The sequence below is a fragment of the Pundamilia nyererei genome, unplaced genomic scaffold (genome assembly GCF_000239375.1).
Source record: "Pundamilia nyererei isolate P.nyererei 1_Seehausen unplaced genomic scaffold, PunNye1.0 scaffold00028, whole genome shotgun sequence".
NCBI lineage: Eukaryota > Metazoa > Chordata > Actinopteri > Cichliformes > Cichlidae > Pundamilia > Pundamilia nyererei.
Window position 1 is genome coordinate 1,598,332 of NW_005187429.1, and position 18,939 is coordinate 1,617,270.

The 18,939-nt window shown below is 40.9% G+C and overlaps 2 protein-coding genes across 3 annotated transcripts in view; one reads left to right on the plus strand and one right to left on the minus strand.

Moving 5' to 3' along the window:
• tinagl1 (tubulointerstitial nephritis antigen-like 1) overlaps positions 1-14,064 on the plus strand; it is a 17,266-nt gene extending 3,202 nt beyond the window's left edge. Inside the window, exons 3-11 of the mRNA XM_005728546.1 lie at positions 2,053-2,145; positions 2,238-2,352; positions 4,709-4,835; positions 5,031-5,181; positions 5,267-5,453; positions 6,324-6,369; positions 7,375-7,498; positions 10,266-10,311; positions 10,919-14,064. Coding sequence (XP_005728603.1) covers positions 2,053-2,145; positions 2,238-2,352; positions 4,709-4,835; positions 5,031-5,181; positions 5,267-5,453; positions 6,324-6,369; positions 7,375-7,498; positions 10,266-10,311; positions 10,919-11,086 — 1,057 coding nt within the window. The 3' untranslated portion in view covers positions 11,087-14,064. The remainder of the gene's footprint in view (positions 1-2,052; positions 2,146-2,237; positions 2,353-4,708; positions 4,836-5,030; positions 5,182-5,266; positions 5,454-6,323; positions 6,370-7,374; positions 7,499-10,265; positions 10,312-10,918) is intronic.
• A 2,588-nt stretch (positions 14,065-16,652) lies between these two features.
• Positions 16,653-17,586, minus strand: LOC102200082 (lens fiber membrane intrinsic protein-like). Of its 2 annotated transcripts, none has more exons than XM_005728360.1 (4): positions 17,412-17,586; positions 17,064-17,213; positions 16,831-16,965; positions 16,653-16,714 (listed from the first exon to the last, which is right to left on the minus strand). In XM_005728360.1, the coding sequence occupies exons 1-4, from the start codon at positions 17,584-17,586 to the stop codon at positions 16,653-16,655; spliced, it is 522 nt and encodes a 173-aa protein (XP_005728417.1). The 2 variants fall into 2 exon arrangements, with proteins under 2 accessions (XP_005728417.1, XP_005728416.1); XM_005728359.1 differs by having other exon boundaries at positions 17,349-17,586.
• Positions 17,587-18,939: the final 1,353 nt, after the last annotated feature.

Sequence of the window (18,939 nt, forward strand, 5' to 3'; positions counted from 1 at the left end):
GATAAAGGGCGGGGGTCCTATTTTTATCTTGAGGAAAGACTTGTGGAGGTTGTTTAAAAATAGCCTCTGGTGTTCCAGTTCCTAAAAACCAACAATAATGTGCTAACTCCCCCGTTCGCTCTGAAAACAAGAGAGTCTCGGTATCATGTGCTCTCACACGTGCTTATCAAACCAATACACACAGGAGTTTGAAAATTTGCGCCACAACTTAGGCTCGGACGGATACACGCGGACATGCTTCTCCTACTCCCACTCCCTCCACTTATTAATTTCCCAAATGCGTGTCCTCCCAGCTCTTTCAGAAATCGGCTCTCGCCCTTTTCCCCCTCCCGAGGCTCTCATTAGCAGCGCCCCTGCACTCTCTTATCTGTACCGCCTATGTTTCTTTACTGATTTGAACAGGAAAGGGAAACTGTTCTAATGACTAACTGGTTTAACAGCTGCACTTAATGCACTTTGACATCAGCACCACAATCAGTATAAACATCATCTGTCTGTGCAGCACAAAATTAATCATCCGCAGATTGGTTTTTAGAACAGACTAAGTGTCGTGTATTCAGCTTGCGCTTATATTTACTGTTGTGAGTGTTAACGTGTAATACAGTATGTGTCAGCTTTTTGTCTTGTTAATGGGATTTCTAGCTAATTTGGTTATTTACAGATCTGCTGCCATCCCGATAACATGTTATCTGTCCCGAAAGATCTGAACCTCGGCGACTTCTCCTTTCAAAGATGGTCTCTGGGGTAGCAGTCTGAAGGAACAGTTGATCTCTAATTTGATTTGGCAGCTGCTTTCGTCTGTTGGCTCGTTATGTCAGATGGGACAACAGCCAATGCCAGCATAGACTTTCTAAGTTTATTTATTTGCTCAGATATTGTAGATGCGCCGTATCTTCAGACACACACACAAACATGGCTCTGCTCCGACTGATCTGGAAGCATCAATGGCCAGATATGGTGAGATACTACACCTTGTGTTGTCTAGCTGTTATCCATGCTCTCTCAGGCGAGTAGATCTTAAATTGGGACTGTGACGGGGAATGTTAAATATGTCCTCACATCCCTTATATTTTATATTCAGTCCCACTCTGTCCCTCAATCTCCATAAATCAAGCCTATCCCTGTGTGTTTATCGCAGACCTACTGGCACTGTGCTGCTGCATGCCTCTGTTCCTGCTGGAGGGTGGAAGAGGTGAAAGGTCACAGTTGCTTTGAACCAATCAAAAGCCATCAGATGGTCCCTGTAGGATGCTGAGCAGAAACACACTGGTGTAACCTTTTAATGTAACATGAACGTGGCACATGTGTCCCAGCAGGAAAGTGAGCCATTTGAGAGGGGAATACCGTCCATGGGTTTCTGTGTGACTGAAGAGGTCAAATTTCTCTTCATATATATATTTAAATATATATATATATATGGATTCATGGATTTTTTTTTCACATTCTGTCTCTCACAGTTGAAGTGTACCTCTGGTGCAAATTACTGACCTCTGTCATCATTTTAGGTGGGGGAACTTGCACAATCGGTGGCTGACTAAATACTTTTTTGCCCCACTGTATGTATATATGTATATATATGTGTGTATATATATGTGTGTGTTTGTTTTTTGTTTTTTTAAAGTCTTTCCATTCTGATGTTGTATTACCACACACACAAACACACAAAGGCACACTTCTCGGCAGTGAGTCATCAGAAAGTAAATCCTCTGTTTCTGAGCATCTCCAAAGCAAACATCTGTGTGTCATCGTTAATATCCTGCTCACTTATTTTCCGTTTTGCCGAATAAAAACGGATCTGCATTCTGCAGCCTTAAAAGGCTGAATAATCTAAGCTTTTTATTTTTAACCATCCCACTCCATAATTTCTCCAGCCTTTTCCGGCTGCTAACATTCTTCTTTCAATTTATGTCTTATTTGGGAAATCCACTCAGCCTCTGCTCACTTGCCTTTGTTTAATAGACTTTAGTGACTGTAGCATAAAAATACACATTTTTTCAGGCACTTGTAGTTTCTTTGAATGTCCCCTACTAACTTTTTTTCTCTCTCCTGTAGCACATGTGGGACTTCTGGACGTTGGGAGTGTGAGCAGAACGCCTGTCTCATTGAGCCGGACATCATCCAAGCTGTCAACAGAGGAAACTATGGGTAAGAAACAAATAAATATAGACACGTACTTACAATACACTGTTTGTAGTTAAAAACACATATCATTTCTGCCTCTTTCATATTGTTTTTAGGTGGAGGGCAGCTAACTACAGTGAGTTGTATGGCATGACTTTAAACGAAGGCATCCGCTACCGACTGGGCACACAAAGACCATCAAGAACAGTCATGAACATGAATGAGATTCAGGTACAGGACTCTTCGTTCATTGAATCATCAAATCATCGTTAGAAAATAAATATATGGGTGAACTTTCTAAAGGCTTAGATACAAAACTTCACTGATTGGACTCCTTATTTAAATCTATCACCTGTAGTCTGGCTCTTGTCCTGCCTCTCTCTGCCCTTTCTTCTTTTTCCTCTCTCCTCCAATTAGTTGCAGCAGATTTCCGCCCCTCCCTGAGCCTGGTTCTGCCAGAGGTTTCTTCCTGTTAAAAGGGAGTTTTTCCTTCCCACTTTCAACAGATGCTTGCTCATAGAAGGTTGTGTGATTGCTGGGATTTCTTTCTAATATTGTAGGATCTTTACTTTGCAATATAAAACACATTGAGCTGTTGGCTGAGTTTTACATAAACTTAAATTAAATTCACTTAGGTGCCCTTGATATATCCATACAGGAAGTGTAAGAATATAACTGTACTGGTCGCCACTAGGTGTAACTTCTTAAACTCTCAGTTTCCACTTAAAAACAACAAAAGGCATAACATACGGATAACATATCATTCATCTCCTGATTCCACTAATACTACAACTATGGAGAGAAAATCAAAATGATGTCTTTAGATATTTTCAAAATTGTATGATGGAGTGATTTGATAACCAAGTGGTTAGCGTGCATACTCAGGTTCCCTAAACAGTGAATCGTTGGATTACCGGTTGGCTGGACCATCATGTCTTTCTTCACTCATGAATAGCAGGAAAAAAGTAACATAGAGATTTACAGAAATAATATTCTTAATATTTGGCAACAGAAACGATTGGTATTGTATACATCGTTTGCTTATTTTTGCATTTAAACACAGACATTTGAAATATTACATAGAAATAGTTTTTAAAATCAGAGTATATGAAATTTGATCAACGCTGAATTTAAAGAACTATTGTTTCTATTCTGTAGTCATGATAGGAACATATGCTGAATTAGTCACAAACTGTTTCCCACTTGTGTGAGTGTATGACATAAAGAGGAGAGATGTGGGTGGAAGCAGGAAGTTTTACAGACAGGTGAGAATAAAAAGAAAAAGTTACTCATATCTTTACTTTTCAACTTTTCTTTTTTTCTTACAAGCTCTTGCACGCTTGAAACCCATTACAAACAAGTGAGCACTGATCAAAACCTGCTTCACTTAATTATAGTGGCCTGCTGGTATGTAACGGCCTCTCTGTTTGGAGACCTCAGCCTGCTCTGTCTTTGTTTACATTTTTACCCCAGAAAGATTACATAAGACGCAACCAAAACATCACATAGAGAAGACGGAAAGGATGGTGGCGGCTTTGAGAATAAAGACAAGACTTCCTCTTGGGTCTGCGCATCCCCACTTTGCCCTGCGTGCATTCATTCCACCTCGAAATTTTGTAACACCCCCTACTCCTTCCGCCGTCAGCGTGTCCCTGCCTGTGCCACAAATCAGATCACAGCCCATTCACAAAACTCTCAGTCTCTCCCCTTTCCTGTTGTTTCTGCAGACTCGTGTCAAATGCACTTAATGCAACATTTTAGATGCCTTTTGGATCAGGTGCTTTTTTTTGCACTTTGACCTGCCAGAGCTCCAAATCTCTGAGCAGCAGCACATTCCTTAGTGATGTATCAGGTGGCCGTCTGTGCTCTGAATGCTTCACTATTAAGCAGTGGAATGCACCGCGGGCAGCCAGAGTCTTTGTCAGAGAGAGAGAGATGAAGCTATCTGTAGTGTATGTTCATCACATAATACCAGGAGATATGAAGAGAGCATCCGACAATAGCTGGCGATTAAATGATGGAGCATGTCTGAGTGAAAGCGCTCTATCAGGGAGACAGTTACACTCTAAAACAGAAGTTTATCATCATGATGAAACCCTAATATAACCAAAGAGACTTGTTGTTTCACAAAGAGGAGTGGCTTCAGAGGGTCCTGTCTATTCTGCAACGTCAGAAATGGATTCTGGTTCAAATGGTTGTAAAGAAATCCTTTTTTTTTTTTTTCTTTTTTTTTTAAATGTGGCCTTTGATTAGCAGACTTATGTAATCTGCCCATGATCCAAGCTTGTATTACGAAGGTGCCCACAAGTATTTTAATTGCACCCTTCAGTTTGTGTTCTGCTGTGGCCAAACAGTTGTACTACACTACCTGACACCACATTCAAGCAACCCGAGCTGCTGCACGTAAATGTTAGGCTGTTTTTAAATACCGTTTCCTTTCTTTTCCCTATAAATTCATGTCACACATCTTGGACTGTCAGTTGGTAATAATGACTGTTTTTACTGAGAACTATAAATGTTTTCTTCGTGGGTTGCTGCAAAAGATGGAGTTGAAGCAAGAACGAACAAACTTCTTTCCCTCTTGCAGATGAACATGGATCCTCAGACTGACAATCTGCCGCCCTACTTCAATTCAGCAGAGAAGTGGCCGGGGAAGATTCATGAACCGCTGGATCAGGGCAACTGCGCTGCTTCCTGGGCCTTCTCAACAGCAGGTGCTGTCTTGAGGAAAATGACATCTGTAGGGCTAATGGGGGAACTGTAGGGAAATATCCTTAAAATGTGTCACATGCAAACGTGCATGAACTCTAGGAAATAGAAGTTCTTTAGTTCTCAAGTTTCTTCTTGAAGTGAAGCTTCCACCATGAAATTTTAGTTACGTGTTTATGCATTTGCTTTGTTGCCACCAGCTGTGGCATCAGACAGAATCTCCATCCAGTCTATGGGCCACATGACTCCTCGGCTGTCTCCCCAAAATCTTATTTCCTGTGACACACGCAACCAGGGAGGCTGTGCCGGAGGACGCATAGATGGAGCCTGGTGGTATCTTCGGCGTAGGGGGTAAGCCCCCCTTCATCTCAGACAAAGTTATTACTGCTCGTGAATGAATGATGGGTGACTTACATCTTCCCATCCCTCCCGACAGAGTTGTGACAGAAGACTGTTACCCATATCAACCTCCGCAGCAAACGCCGGCAGAGGTGGGTCGCTGCATGATGCAGAGCCGCTCGGTTGGACGGGGGAAGAGGCAAGCCACGCAGCGATGTCCCAACACGCAAAACTACCACAACGACATCTACCAGTCCACGCCGCCCTACAGGCTCTCATCCAATGTAAGTGAAAGAAAGCTGCACAAGTGTACACAAAACTACACTGATCAGCCATGGTGTGCCTGGCTCACCTGGGAATGAGTCTGAGATTGTAGATGTGCTTTTTTTTTTTTTTTTTTTTTTTAAACCCACTTGTTTTCCATATGTCAGGAGGTAGGATTCAGGACTGAGGAGTTAGCTTTGTGTATAAAACTAAATTATAAACTATTCTAGTAGGCTGTCTTTGAGAAACACCGCAGTGAGTGAATTACACCAATTTAAAGACAACACTCATTGTCTGCTATCATTTCAGGACCAGCGGGTTAATCCGAAATGAGATTTCCTCCTCATATTAGTGTTTCTACTTTCTGCTCAGAGACAGAAGTGAGTTACATAAGCCCTCATCCTTCAATCGAACAATAAAAACCGTAAAATATCTCTATTTTGGTTGCTAATATGGGTGGATGAATCTAAATGACTTCATGGAGACATTATCCCCGCCCTCTCTGCAATCCATGCACTAGTATCATGTAACATTTGCACAAACTGCCTCCCAAAGCGGTGTCTCCACGCTGCTGCATGGATCTTCTGCAAATCAGACAACCGCTGAGCAGCAGCCAACATGTGGTTTCACCAGAAGCTATCCGTCAGGGCTAAGTGACGGCTAATGCTTCTCAAAATCATTACAGCCTGTTGTTCCTGTCTCTTGATAGCCTGTGAAGTCAATAAGCCAGGCATTAAGACCAAGGGGCCCTGCTGAACTCAATCTTGTTATCTGACTTTTAACTTCCAGGGGGTTGTTTTCATCCTCTCCGCTTCACTGACATGTAACGATCATTCTGTCTGTCTCACTCTCCTTTGCCTATAAATCGTTCTCTCTATCGTCTCACTTAGGAAAAGGAGATTATGAAGGAGATTATGGATAATGGCCCCGTGCAAGGTAACGCAATGCCTTTCTGTGTGTGTATGTCTTCCTTAAATATGCTTGTATTTTATTGTCAACATTGCTCCCACGTGGGTGTGACTTAAAACACGAATTAATGCAGATCCGTTTTTATTCGGCAAAACGGAAAATAAGTGAGCAGGATATTAACGATGACACACAGATGTTTACTTTGGAGATGCTCAGAAACAGAGGATTTACTTTCTGATGACTCACTGCCGAGAAGTGTGCCTTTGTGTGTTTGTGTGTGTGGTAATACAACATCAGAATGGAAAGACGAATTAAAACACACACAGCTTGAAGTATCTGACCTAGACTGATGTCATATTTAACCTTTTCATCTGAATGGGTTTTAACCAGAGTTTTAACTCTGACCCCAGTCACCCCGTCAGAAATGAGCGGCTTCCTTTGCTAGGGTTGATCTGACTTTGCTATATTAGTGCGGCTAGCTGCCTGGAGCCCATCTGGAATGCCTTCAAGTACACTTGAATAAAGGAGTCACGTGTCGAAGGATGTGTGCATGTGTGTATGGGAGCGTGTGCCAACTTATTGTTCAACAGTCCAGGGAGGAAGAGTTTTGAGAAAGTCGTGGAGAGCTGCATGAGTGTGTGTGGTCATTGTGTGTGTCTGCTGAAGAGATTCTAATAAGAGTGAAAGTTTGCATTATATTCTCAACCAGGGAACACTGCATCTAGTGCTGATACAGCTTTAAAAACTTCTTCTATCCATAAACAGCTGCTGGAAAAACAAAGTCACACATAGCTTAGATGTGCAGCTTACACTGACACACGCACACAAACCTGCTCTGATGTTTGGGTGTGTGACTCAGGGGGGAAATCAGAATTTGTTTGGTGAAATTGCTTAATAGTTTTGGGAAATGGCTAATCAAAGTGTGCGTGTGCGTGTGCGTGCGTGTGTGTGTGTGCGTGTGTGTGTGCGTGCGTGCGTACTCGTGCAGGTTATTTCCACCTTCTAATTCTCCGTGCTTGTTTGTTCTTGCAGCGATTATGGAGGTCCACGAGGACTTCTTTGTCTATAAGACTGGGATCTACAAACACACAGATGCCAGTTTCACTAAACCACCGCAATACCGCAAACATGGCACACACTCAGTCAGGATCACCGGGTAAGTTACCAGAATACCGAGACAATCCAAAACAGTTCATATTTTTGCCCCCATTTAGTGAACCAACATGCTTTGTCACAACGTGGCTCGGAGACATGCATATACAGACCTGACTGGGCTTAAAATAAACTCACCAGGTTTTAATTTTCTATTTTTATTTTTTTTCTTTACCTGACTCCTGTTTAGACAAAAGCTTTCACCTTTTCTACATCTTTAACCCGAGTGTGTCTGGTTTAACTGTTGCTACATGCTTAGCAGTGGCCCTATCTCTTCAGAAGTTGTTTAATAAGGATGAATCAGGGTTTTAATTGAGTCCTTGTTGGTACTGGGTTTGATTCAAAGCTCCACTTGCACGTGTGTTTGCACACAGCCAGCTGTCTGCTTGTGAATAAGCGTTCCCTCCCTTCCAGACTATTGCTCTCGGAGACACACCTTGGCTCCACTCCTTCATCTGCCCCAGACAGTCCCCCCTGCCCCCCCATCTAGTCACTTTAACAACCACAAATATGCAGGCAGGTAGACGGCTGATGCACCTGGATTGCCTGCCCACACCCACTGCCGTGCGTTTCTCTGGCTCTGTGATGTCTCCATCATCACTCTTCATCTGGCCGTCAGACTGTCCCACTTCCTTTCTTTTACTCCTCTTAACATTTAAGCCAAAATATTCCTCTTATCATTTTAGACTCCAGACAGACTGATACTGTTTTATGGTTTGTTTTTTTTGTTTGTTTTTTATATTCTGACCTTTAAGATGAATAAACCGCTCTTTGCTTTTAAATATTTTACAGGCTGTAGTTCATCCAGCTCCCTTTGACATATGTCACTGATAAATTTGGCTCAGTTTACATTTTTAAACTGTGACAGTGGTTCTGAGTAATTGGTATTTGGTAACATTTGACTGTCAGAGATGGGCAGTAATTGGAACGTTGTCTGATCGATCCCCGGCTCTTCCAGTTTTTATGTGAGATAATAAAACCCCAATTACCGGCTAATTCATCCAATGACGTGTGGGTTTGTGTCATACTGTAGATAAACATTTACCTGAGTGTCAAAAACAGCAAACATGCAAGTCCTGCATTATGACAGAAGCAACTTCTCTGCTTTTATCTGATAAGGATAAAACACAAATCTCTTTATTCGAAGCTTTCACTGTCTGTAGTTTTTCTTTCATGCATAAGCACATGTAGGATAAAAAGCAAACAAACAAACAAAAAAACCCCAAACACTTCTCATCCTCCAACCTGTACTTAGCTTATTTAAATCCTATACAGTTTTCTCAGTTTTCTTCAAGTGCATTCGTGTTTGCTTATCACGCTCGTGTTAGAACCACACCCTCTGGAGTGTAATTACTTCTCTGCAGCTTCATTGTCAGTAAACTGTGGAGGTATGCACAGTGTGAGATGATGGTGAGGATGAAGATACAGACTCCTTCTACAACTACTGTGATTTCTGACTGCTTTGGATGTGGTTTGGCTGGATGGAGGCTTTAGCTGCGGTGCAGGTTTAGAGATGGATGGAGGCTGTGAATTGCACTGTTTTGAGCTCCAAACCTGCCAGCCACAGGCTTCAGTATGTTTACATAGGCTAAATCCCATAGCTGTGTATTCATTTAAGCCCAGGGCCTGGGAAAGTTTGTGGAGATAGCATTGAGGTCCACTGTGGCGGAAAGAGCATTGTCTGGGGTGCTGATCCTGACTGCACTGGACAGAGAGAGGGGGATCAGTGCCCGAGAGGAGAGGTCAGAGCTGGGATGAGGGGCGCTGGGCAAGGGCGGGGGTACATGGGGGCATGTCCATCATTGTCCCCAAGTGAGCAAGTGAGTTGATTGGAAGACCGATAAGAGATCAGCAGTGGTCCGATTCTGTCTGCCTGTCTCTATACCAATAAATATGCACACAAGTAAACACGGGGTCACACACTTGTATACAGGTGTGAACAATGCTCACAAACACCAGCCAGGGTCTACTTTAGACGCTGGCTGGGATGTTGTATTTACACAGCTGCTTTTAATGTGTCTGCTCCTGGTCAATGTGACGTTATAATCCACTTGGGAGAGTAGTGGCCTAATAAAGTCACTCGCTGAATGAAGCCTGGCACAGTTTGCCAGTGTTTTGGTGGCAGGCTACTGAGTTGGCAGGGCCTGAGGCCGTCCAGTGCATTTCCCAGCATTCCTTTACTTTATAAAAGATAACAACCGATTGCGGACCGGGAGTCTCTTTGGAAATGAAAGGCCGGGTGTGGAAAAACAGGATGGGAATTGGCTTTAGGTCTGTTTTGATCATGACGAGCAGAAACGGCAGGGGTTGGCAGCAGCTACGCTAAGACCAAAGTGTATGGCATGGTGGGAATTTATGGACCTTTGCCAGGGTTTCCTGAGAACAAAGCCACAGCCACCAGAGAAGGTAAAGATAAAGTTCAGTGTCCCTGTGGGCTGCTCGTTTTTTGCAGTGTTGGTGCTCTGACGAAGCTGAGGTGCTGTTCCTCTTCCCTGTGACCTATGCCCGATGAAGAGGGGAACTCCGTGTTTCTTTGTATTGGAATACAAAAGTGCAACAAAATGATGTCCAGCTATAAATACTCAGGATGTTGTTAACAAGGGGAAAGTTGTTGTTTTTTAAACATTTGAACCCTGCATATCTGCTTTTCACTGAGCACATCTGAGGCAAAGTAATGCATTACATGTCTTAAATTATTTTTTACAGCTCTAATAAGACTTAGCTAATTTTTATGCGCTTTAATTCACTATCATCTCTGATCTGTGCACTAGGTGGGGAGAAGAGAGAAATGTTGATGGAACATCAAGAAAATATTGGGTAAGTTTTCACTTTACACCTTCTTTACCAGTAGTTCAAGGTGGCCTATTATGCTTATTTCCAGCTCCTTATTTTTGTTTTTTAGACTTAAAATAAAAATGACTACTTTTAAATCTACTCTCTATCCTCCCACTCTAAAAGGCCGCTGTTTTCTGATTGTCTGCCCCTCTCCTGGCTTCCACAAATTGAGTTCTTATAGTGTTTGCAAGTCCTCATCCCAGCTTGAAATGATCATATAAGGATGTCTGTTTCAGGCTGATGTCAGCTCGACACAAGAGTAGAAAATGAGTTTCAAACTGAGCAGCAGAAAATAAGGAAAAGTGTAATAGGTCCCTTTTAAAGAGATTGACTGAAAAACCCTGCTGCTGTAGCACAGGCAATATGTTTTAACGATTAAACAGTTAAAGCTTCTTTTCAATATGATTAAATTTTAAAAACAGTATCTTAATTTCTATAAGTGATTATTCGATATTAAAATAAAAAGTCTGTTGTAAAAAGCTGTTTTTTTCCCCCCCCTGATTGGTGAGGTGTAGGGTAAAGTAAATAAAAGCTTGTCATCTTTAAGTCTTATTGTATTTTACAGTTAGTGTGATCTTATTTCCCCCAGATTGCTGCCAACTCCTGGGGAAAGAACTGGGGTGAAAACGGCTACTTCCGGATCGCTCGTGGGGAAAACGAGTGTGAGATTGAAACATTTGTGATCGGCGCGTGGGGCAGAATCTCAATGGAAGACATGCACAACCACCATCACCACCATCACCGCAGGCACATTTAAAGACACTGCAGATCTTAAAACCCTATTAAAACCTGTATTATTGTCCAAACTACAGTTGGTCTTTCTATGCAGCTGCGTCGCAGGCCATCGCATCCCCTCTACTGGCCATAAAGTGAGCCCTAGTCCTCTTTTTTTACACTTTAGTTTATTCTGGGGATCGATATAGAACCTTGTTCTCCACCCTCTGTAGCCTTTTAATAGAACGACTGTGTATCTCAAGATTCATGGCACCAAAAACTAAGACAAACTAAGCTAAAGTTCTTTCACTTTGCCTTGCAATCAGGCAACTCAGGTACCTACTGCTCCAAAGACCACACATCCCAGAATCCCCAGTATAATATCTGGTGAAGCATTATCATGTCTGGCGACGAAGGATGTGATCTTTTTATTCTTCAGTTTTTTCTAACTCAAAACCTGTATTAACCAGACAGGCTTGGAAAAGAGGGAATCTGAGAGCTAAAATACCAGATGTCAAGACACACCCTTCTAAACCATGTAACTCAATAATATATCACTGATGACCTTACTGACATTTACCTGTCAGCTAAACAGAGGCGTAGCTTGACCCGTTCTCTTGTTTTCAGAGAGGGCACTCGTAAAGAGTTAGTAGCTGGAGGCTGTAGGGTTTCTCACACATTCCAGTAAAAAGGTAGAATCTGACACTGGAAACACAAGGTGACTTAAAAGTGTAAGATTACAAGGAAAGTCACAGTTCCTCCTAAAACTATGAAATCTTTTAAAGAAATATCAATGAAACAGGCACAATCCTGGCTCTTTAGTACGCTACTAGCAAGTGCTTAATTCATCATTTATATATTTTTACTCCTCCTTATTATGTCATTTATAAATACAGATGTGTTAACACCATGCACAGATATCACTGCTGGTAATAAGCATAATTATACTAATGGTCATATCATAATATATCTATTATATTTACTATATAAATGGTGAATCAAGCACTTTCTAATACCTTCTTAATCCTGAATAGTGTAACATTATTAAAAAGCGTGACCAAAATGGCAAGTTTTTGAGTTTTGAGCTACTAAGTCAAACTTTGTGGATAATTTGTCTTTTGGGGGTTTTTTTGGGGGTTTTTTTTGTGTGGCAGAGATAAAATTAGGTTAAGTCTCTGTGACAGTTATTAAGATTTAAAAAGCCATGCTGCTTTCCCCAGTCCTAATATTTTACTAAATTAAAAACTGATGTCTGCAGAGTTTAAAGATTGTATTACTTAAAAAAAAAAAAAAACAGACACAAAAATAAAACGGAGTTGATCACTGCAGAAGAAAATAGGAAGTATGTATAATGTTCTTAATGTACTCTGTTCTGTGTACACTGTTACAGTTTGAGCAAAAGATGTCTTTATTCTTTTGCAGCAGTTACATTTACATTTTTAACTACTTGTTTTACAATGTACTGTATGTAGAAATTCTCTTAACCCCCTCATGACTCTGTTGCTTTTCTTCTTCTGCATTCTTGAAACTGAACACGGTGAGTAGCTTGAGCGACGTGCGCTAATGCTGCTAAAGGCCAGTCTGCGCTGCGCTGTTTGTGTTTAGCTTCGTGCATCTGATAGGTAATAAACATATGAAGCCACTTCAGAGTAACACTGTAACACGGATTCAAAGCTGTATGACTTTATGTTCTCATTATTTGTTGTGACTTTTTCTTTTTTTTTTTTTTTTTTTCTGCTGGAACTGTAAGATCAAACTGAGCTAGCTCCATTTGAAATATATGTTTTTCTTTTCAGTTTCATTGTTATCATAGGCTCACTTGAAAAGCAAAGCACAGCGTGTTATTACCGCATGCCTGAAATTACACCCTGGTTTGCTTCAGTAACAATTTCAAAAGGATTTTTCATTTTTTACATCGTCACGTCTTGTGATCTTTAAGGCCTTTCCGTTGATTCCTTCAGGCGTGAACTGGCGGATGAATATAAAAGCAAAGAGAAATGTCTGGATGCTCAAGCAATGTGCAATGTGGTGGAGAGGGTAGAGATTAGCAGTCGATTGCGTGTTCCTCGTTCATTGTAAAAAAAACAACAACAAAACAAAACAATCCCCCCACAAAGAATCGTTGCTTTCCAGAAAGGATCAAGAGACATGAGCTGCACAGGAGGTTGACAGTAAATAAAAATACACCAAAAACAGTATGAAACTGGGCTTCTTGTCCTGGGGTGGAAGTGATTATGTCATTAACACAAAGAAGGATCAATCAAGTCTACATTTTTGCTTGTGGACAAATCCTTTACACGGGAGGAAGGATTGATTTAATAAAAGCCGCTAGCTGCTAAATTGTTATATATAGGTGTGTTGTAGTCATCGCTACCTGTCAGTAACAGGTCTCAGTGTGAAAAGGTGCATATCAGTGGCTTGATTTTAAAAAAAGAAACAAAAAAGCAGAGAGAGCAGTGGAATTTGACCAAAGCTGGATTTTTTTTTTTTCTTTTTCTGTTGACCAGAAACCTGTCGTCATGCTCGTTTTCCTGCATTACTTTCACTTAGTGGTTCTTTGGATTAGTTGTTAGCTTTAACCAAAATGCAATAGATGACACTGAATATATAGAAAACATAAAATATTAAAAACCCTCTTATCACATGAAGATGTTCAAAACGTTAACGTTGTGATTTTGTTGATATATTATCAAGGTTCATGTGGGACCAATTACAGTTGCAGAAGGTTCACTGCAAACTCCAAATATGTGCCACAGAAACTGATCCTACTTTTAACCAAAATGCTTTCTCCAATTACACGAGCAGCAGACTTTCACTCAGAAAATGTGTATTTAGTGTAAAATGAACCATTTCATATTCACTGCTGTGTAGACTTTTATTTATACAAGTTGTTTAAATTATATAGTTTTTTCTTCTTTATTTGCCTGTGAAATGTTTCATTATTTCTTTGTCTCGTGTTGTGTCTGCTAAGTGAAATGCCACATTAGTGTTCACTTACATAATAAAGTCTTTCTAAAACCACGTCCATGTAACTTGCCCCTGAAATATCGCAGTGTAATAAAAATAGATGCATTCAGGGACCGAGAAGCGATCAAAAACACGTCTCGTTTCATACTTGCTGTGCACGCGTGACTATAAGCTGATGGTGAAAGTAATGAGTGAGCAGCAATAGCAGGAACCTGGCACAGGGTGTTTAGGATGAATCTCCACATGATGTGCCGGGGTGGGACGAGGACAGTTTTTATAAGGTCGCGCTGTGTCAGCGTACTCTTCCATCTCCGAGGGCAATAACTAATCAGTCGGTGGACGACCCGGGCAAAGAGACATTTGGCTGCTTGCTCATATGCTTGTTTAATTTGAAGCCAAAATCCACAGAACATTAAAAAAAAAAAAATTCAGAATAATATATGAATGTGTATTTTAATGTTTTGGGTTTTTTTGTTATCTAAAAAGCTTTTTTGTCAAATGGCCCAATAATTTCAAACTGGAATGTCTGTTTATACTATATTTGTTTCACATGTTAATATAAAGTTTGACTGTTGGTTAGACAATCGCCATCATTAAAGAGACATGACCATTAATGAATCAATATTTCTGATCCAATAATCTAATGGATAAGATTTTGCATTGAACCTACATACATTTTGGGTACATATAAAGTACATTTTGATCTTGACCTTCATGCTATATATATATTTTTTAAGTATTATGACTTTTAGTTAAGTGGAGGGTCTGAATACTTCTTTCACCACTTAAAAAAATGATGATTCAGTACAAATAGACATTTCAAGCTCTTGTGTAGCGTCACTTTTCATGTAATGTGGCTAGACATTAATTTACAAATGTGCTCACTATTTTGCATGCCACTTTTCTGCACTGCTTTTTTTTTTTTAAATCAAATATTCTGATTACCTGTTGGACCCCCTTGCCTTGTTCTTGATACCTCTTTGTGCCAAAACCAAAAGAAAGTCTTCAAAATCCCCCAACAGACTGACAGCACAAGGATGGCGTGTTTGATGTGAGAAAAATAACACGTCTGCAAAGTCAGATTTACTAGAGATGTTGTCACATAAATCATCAGGTTGTGTCAGTGAAACCTAAAACCTTCCAGCTGCTCTCAGTGACAGCAGCAAACATTTATGAGCAGACCTCTTAGAGGGGCGACCTCCCCTGCATTTTTGTGTTTCCACCGTGTGTAGCTGCCAGTTAATAACCTTTTCATTTGATAATAAACCTCTCTTGATTCTGGTTACAAATCAAAAACAAAACACTAATGTTAACCTTAAATCTTAAATGTGTGTACAGATAGATGAATAAAAATATGTCAGTACCCTTTACTCTGTTACTTTGTTTCACTCTGCTGCTATAAAAATGTCTTATTGCAGGACTGTATTAAGTCCTTAAAATAAAAACAAAATTGAAAAAATTGCCAAGTCATACCACAGACTGTAAACCCAGACTCTGGTGAAAGGTTCACAGAGGGTTATGAAAGAATCTGGAGAAAAGCACACAATATTACAAAGCTTCTCTCTCTACAGCAGCCACGGGTGACCAAGTATGGAAACTTGGACCAAGGGATCTGTCCACCGACTGTTTACATTTCTCCCATTGTTTCTGCGTCATTGAGTAGCCAAGCATTCATTACCTGAACAGCTCCTGCTCTCTTCCTTTCAGCTGATTCGAGAAGTGGATGAGTACCAAGAAAAAGACGGAAGCAGTTAGTAAAGATAAAGGCAGTAAAACAATCGCTTGCTGTGGACCCTGCCCTGGTGTGTGCCCCGGTCTGGGAGCTTGGCGTTCCTCTCAAAATCTATTCTGCTGTTTGTAGCCTGTTTGACACACAAACACAAACAATCTCCCTCTAGTTTTCCATGAGCTGTCAAGCCTTAAGGGGATGTCAAAAATCAAAGGCAAAGCTCTGCCTTTAAACAACAGCCCAAAAAAGATCATATATTTTTCTATTACTTTGGGGAAATCTTTGTCAGCTGTATTGAATCTGATAGCTTCAGGGGGAACCCCGAGACAAGAATATTCCCCACAGAGGTTTGATGTGCTGTTCTTTGCTTTGTGGATTAATATTTTTGCATTACATACATTCCTCCAGTAGAGTTTGCTTATTAATAAAAAGTATTTCCATTAGTCTGCGGTGCTGAAAGTTAAAGGAGTGACTGTATAAAAATCTGATCTACAAAAACGACAACCTTACCAGTTATTTAATCCCTGATTTGATGTTTAATATAGTGGCCCTACATTCCTCATCAAATCTGACTAAGATAGGACTTCCGTGGTGTTTTAGTGCTGCCATCTCCTGGTGAGATTTCCACACAAAACTTAAGCCAGTAACAAATTACACTAGTAAAAACAGCATCAGTCATGTTATAGCTTTATTAGTTTCGTTTGTCCTCTATATTGTTACTGTGACTAAAAGAAAGTCTGTACTGCAGTGACTTTTTAAAAACATGCTAAACAGACCATCAAAGACCTCCAGCATCGGTATAAGACATCATCTCTTCAGTAGATCAGTCAAGGCCACCTTGATGGGTTCTGCCTTTCGTGTATTCGAAGAGGCAGCATGTCTTTATTTTCTCAAACAAGCTGTCTGTCTCGCTCTAGCGTGGTCCGGTTCCTCTCCTGCATTCACACATTCTGTAGGCACATATGTAGAAAATACCTGCAACAGGCCGAGATGAGGCTTTGATCATCAAATATATTCAAATGGTCGGATTTTAGGTATTTAATGGTAACTTAAGCAGTTATTGACTTTTGCAACTGGATGTCCTTTCTCACCTGCAAAGAAGGTCATGAGCATCGCCACCCAGCCGAGTATATATGACCAAGAGAAGCGCCAGTCACCGAATCGCTTTCCCAGGAAGTTGATTGTCACCCCAGTGTAGATGGCCATCGCCAGGAGAACAAAGAAAGCTGAGAGGGCGATTGGGATGCACATGTCAGTGATTCTAGTGCCATTATTACTGTTTCTGTTGGTGTGTTTTTGCCGAATCAAAAGAAAGACAACTCACTTGAGACGAAAAACATGATTCCTGCGGCAAAGGAGCGGTTGAACCTTTCAAAGGAGGAAAAGTGCGCAAAGGACATGATGCCAGCAATGATGCCTGCAAAGCACGACATCCCTGAAAGGATCATGAAGGCCCTGGTGGCATTCCAGTAAGCTGGGTGAAAACAGACAGAAATGAACAAGGCATGTATGACAGGATTGTTTTGATTGTTGAGCCAAATTTAATTGATTTTATTTCACAGCCATGTCAATATCCAAAAATGAAAAACAGACATATAAATGTACACACTCCTTTGATTTGTTACAAATACTGTGGTGGTCCAATGGGCTGAAGACACCCTGGATCTCTTACCTATGCTGTCGGTCTGCATGTAGCACTTGTTGGACATGCAGTACCTCCAGAGACCCTGGCGGGCATAATTTCCAGAGAGTCGATACTGCATCCAGTAGTCCGTGGCAGTGGAGACCACTAACAGGATATTACCCACTATGGCACAGAACAGACCCCCTCCCATGAAGCTGTACATTTTGAGCAGAGATAATGGGGCCGCTGTAGAGCACCTGTAAAAACAGAAAACGATAGACATTTTTCTTACACTGTAAAAGCCCGTTTGATCAAAACCTGCAAAGAAAAGGTTAAATATGTCACAGCTGAAACAAACACCTGCAGTGTGTTTCCGCCTTTGCTCTGTGCATATGTGATAGTAGAACATTACCCAACCTAAAATACGTTAAACAGAAAATTAAATGTTCACGATCATTCAAATTATCCCAAAACTACACAAAGGCGACAGGAAAAAAAGGGGAAAGGGAGCTAATTATGAATTTTTTAACCCTGTTTGAAAATAGCACATAAAGCCAACCAATCCACAACAAGTACACTGGAACAACATGAATCTGATTGAAAATATTACTCTATATACAATCTTAGAACAATCACATTTTTAGCTGTCTTTTACAGAAATCCAGCATTTGATTAGCAGTTAACATTACCTGTTCTTTAGAGGAAACATTACTGTGACTTGAACAAGCAAAATATGTGTAACAGCTACTCTGTGTGATGCCACAGTTTGTTTCTCATGTTACGCCGGTTCTTCTTCAGCAGTAAGTGACCATGAACGCAAACGTGACACTGGAGGATAAACACTCAAAAATAGCAGTTAAATCTGATCCCTTACCTCGTTTCTGGAAATGCACCTTTCTCTACTGCCCGCCTTCCAGAGGTAGATAGAGTAAATACGAACAGGCAGAGGGGGAGAAGAGAGAGCAGGCTGGAAAGAGAGCGAGAGAGTCAGAGACAATACTACAACTGTAAAGTTGTCCCCTCTGATTTTTTGTTGAGGAAAGCAAAATCTTTTGCTGCCATGAGTCTCGCTCAGTGAGATACACTTGAATGAAACACCACAGGGGCCACGGTGCAAATGACACGCGTGTGCGTGTGTGTATGTGTGTTTGTGCGTATGTGTGTGCGCAGTCTCTGGCATTTGTGTGCCCTTAGAGAAGGGGTGTTCCTTTTGGGGGGTTTTGTTTGTTTGTAAATGGCTTGCTCTAGAACTGGGGATGTGCATAGGTATGCAGGACTGTCAGTGTCAATGCAACATGCTGAAGCAAACACTTTTCTTTCAGCTCTTACCCCCTGTGGCAGCATGTACAGACACATATAGAGGCAGCGCTCTATACAAGCCGTATCTCTGTCACAATTTAAACCTGATACAGTATATGTTCAGATCACGAGCTCTACCCTGCAGACAAGGTTATAAAGGAGATTTTTAACTAGTCTGAAACATTTTAAAAACAACTTATATGGTTCACAAAATGAAATAGGAAAAAACACACCACACACTTGGATGTTTGGTCACTGTGAAAATACTCACTGACGT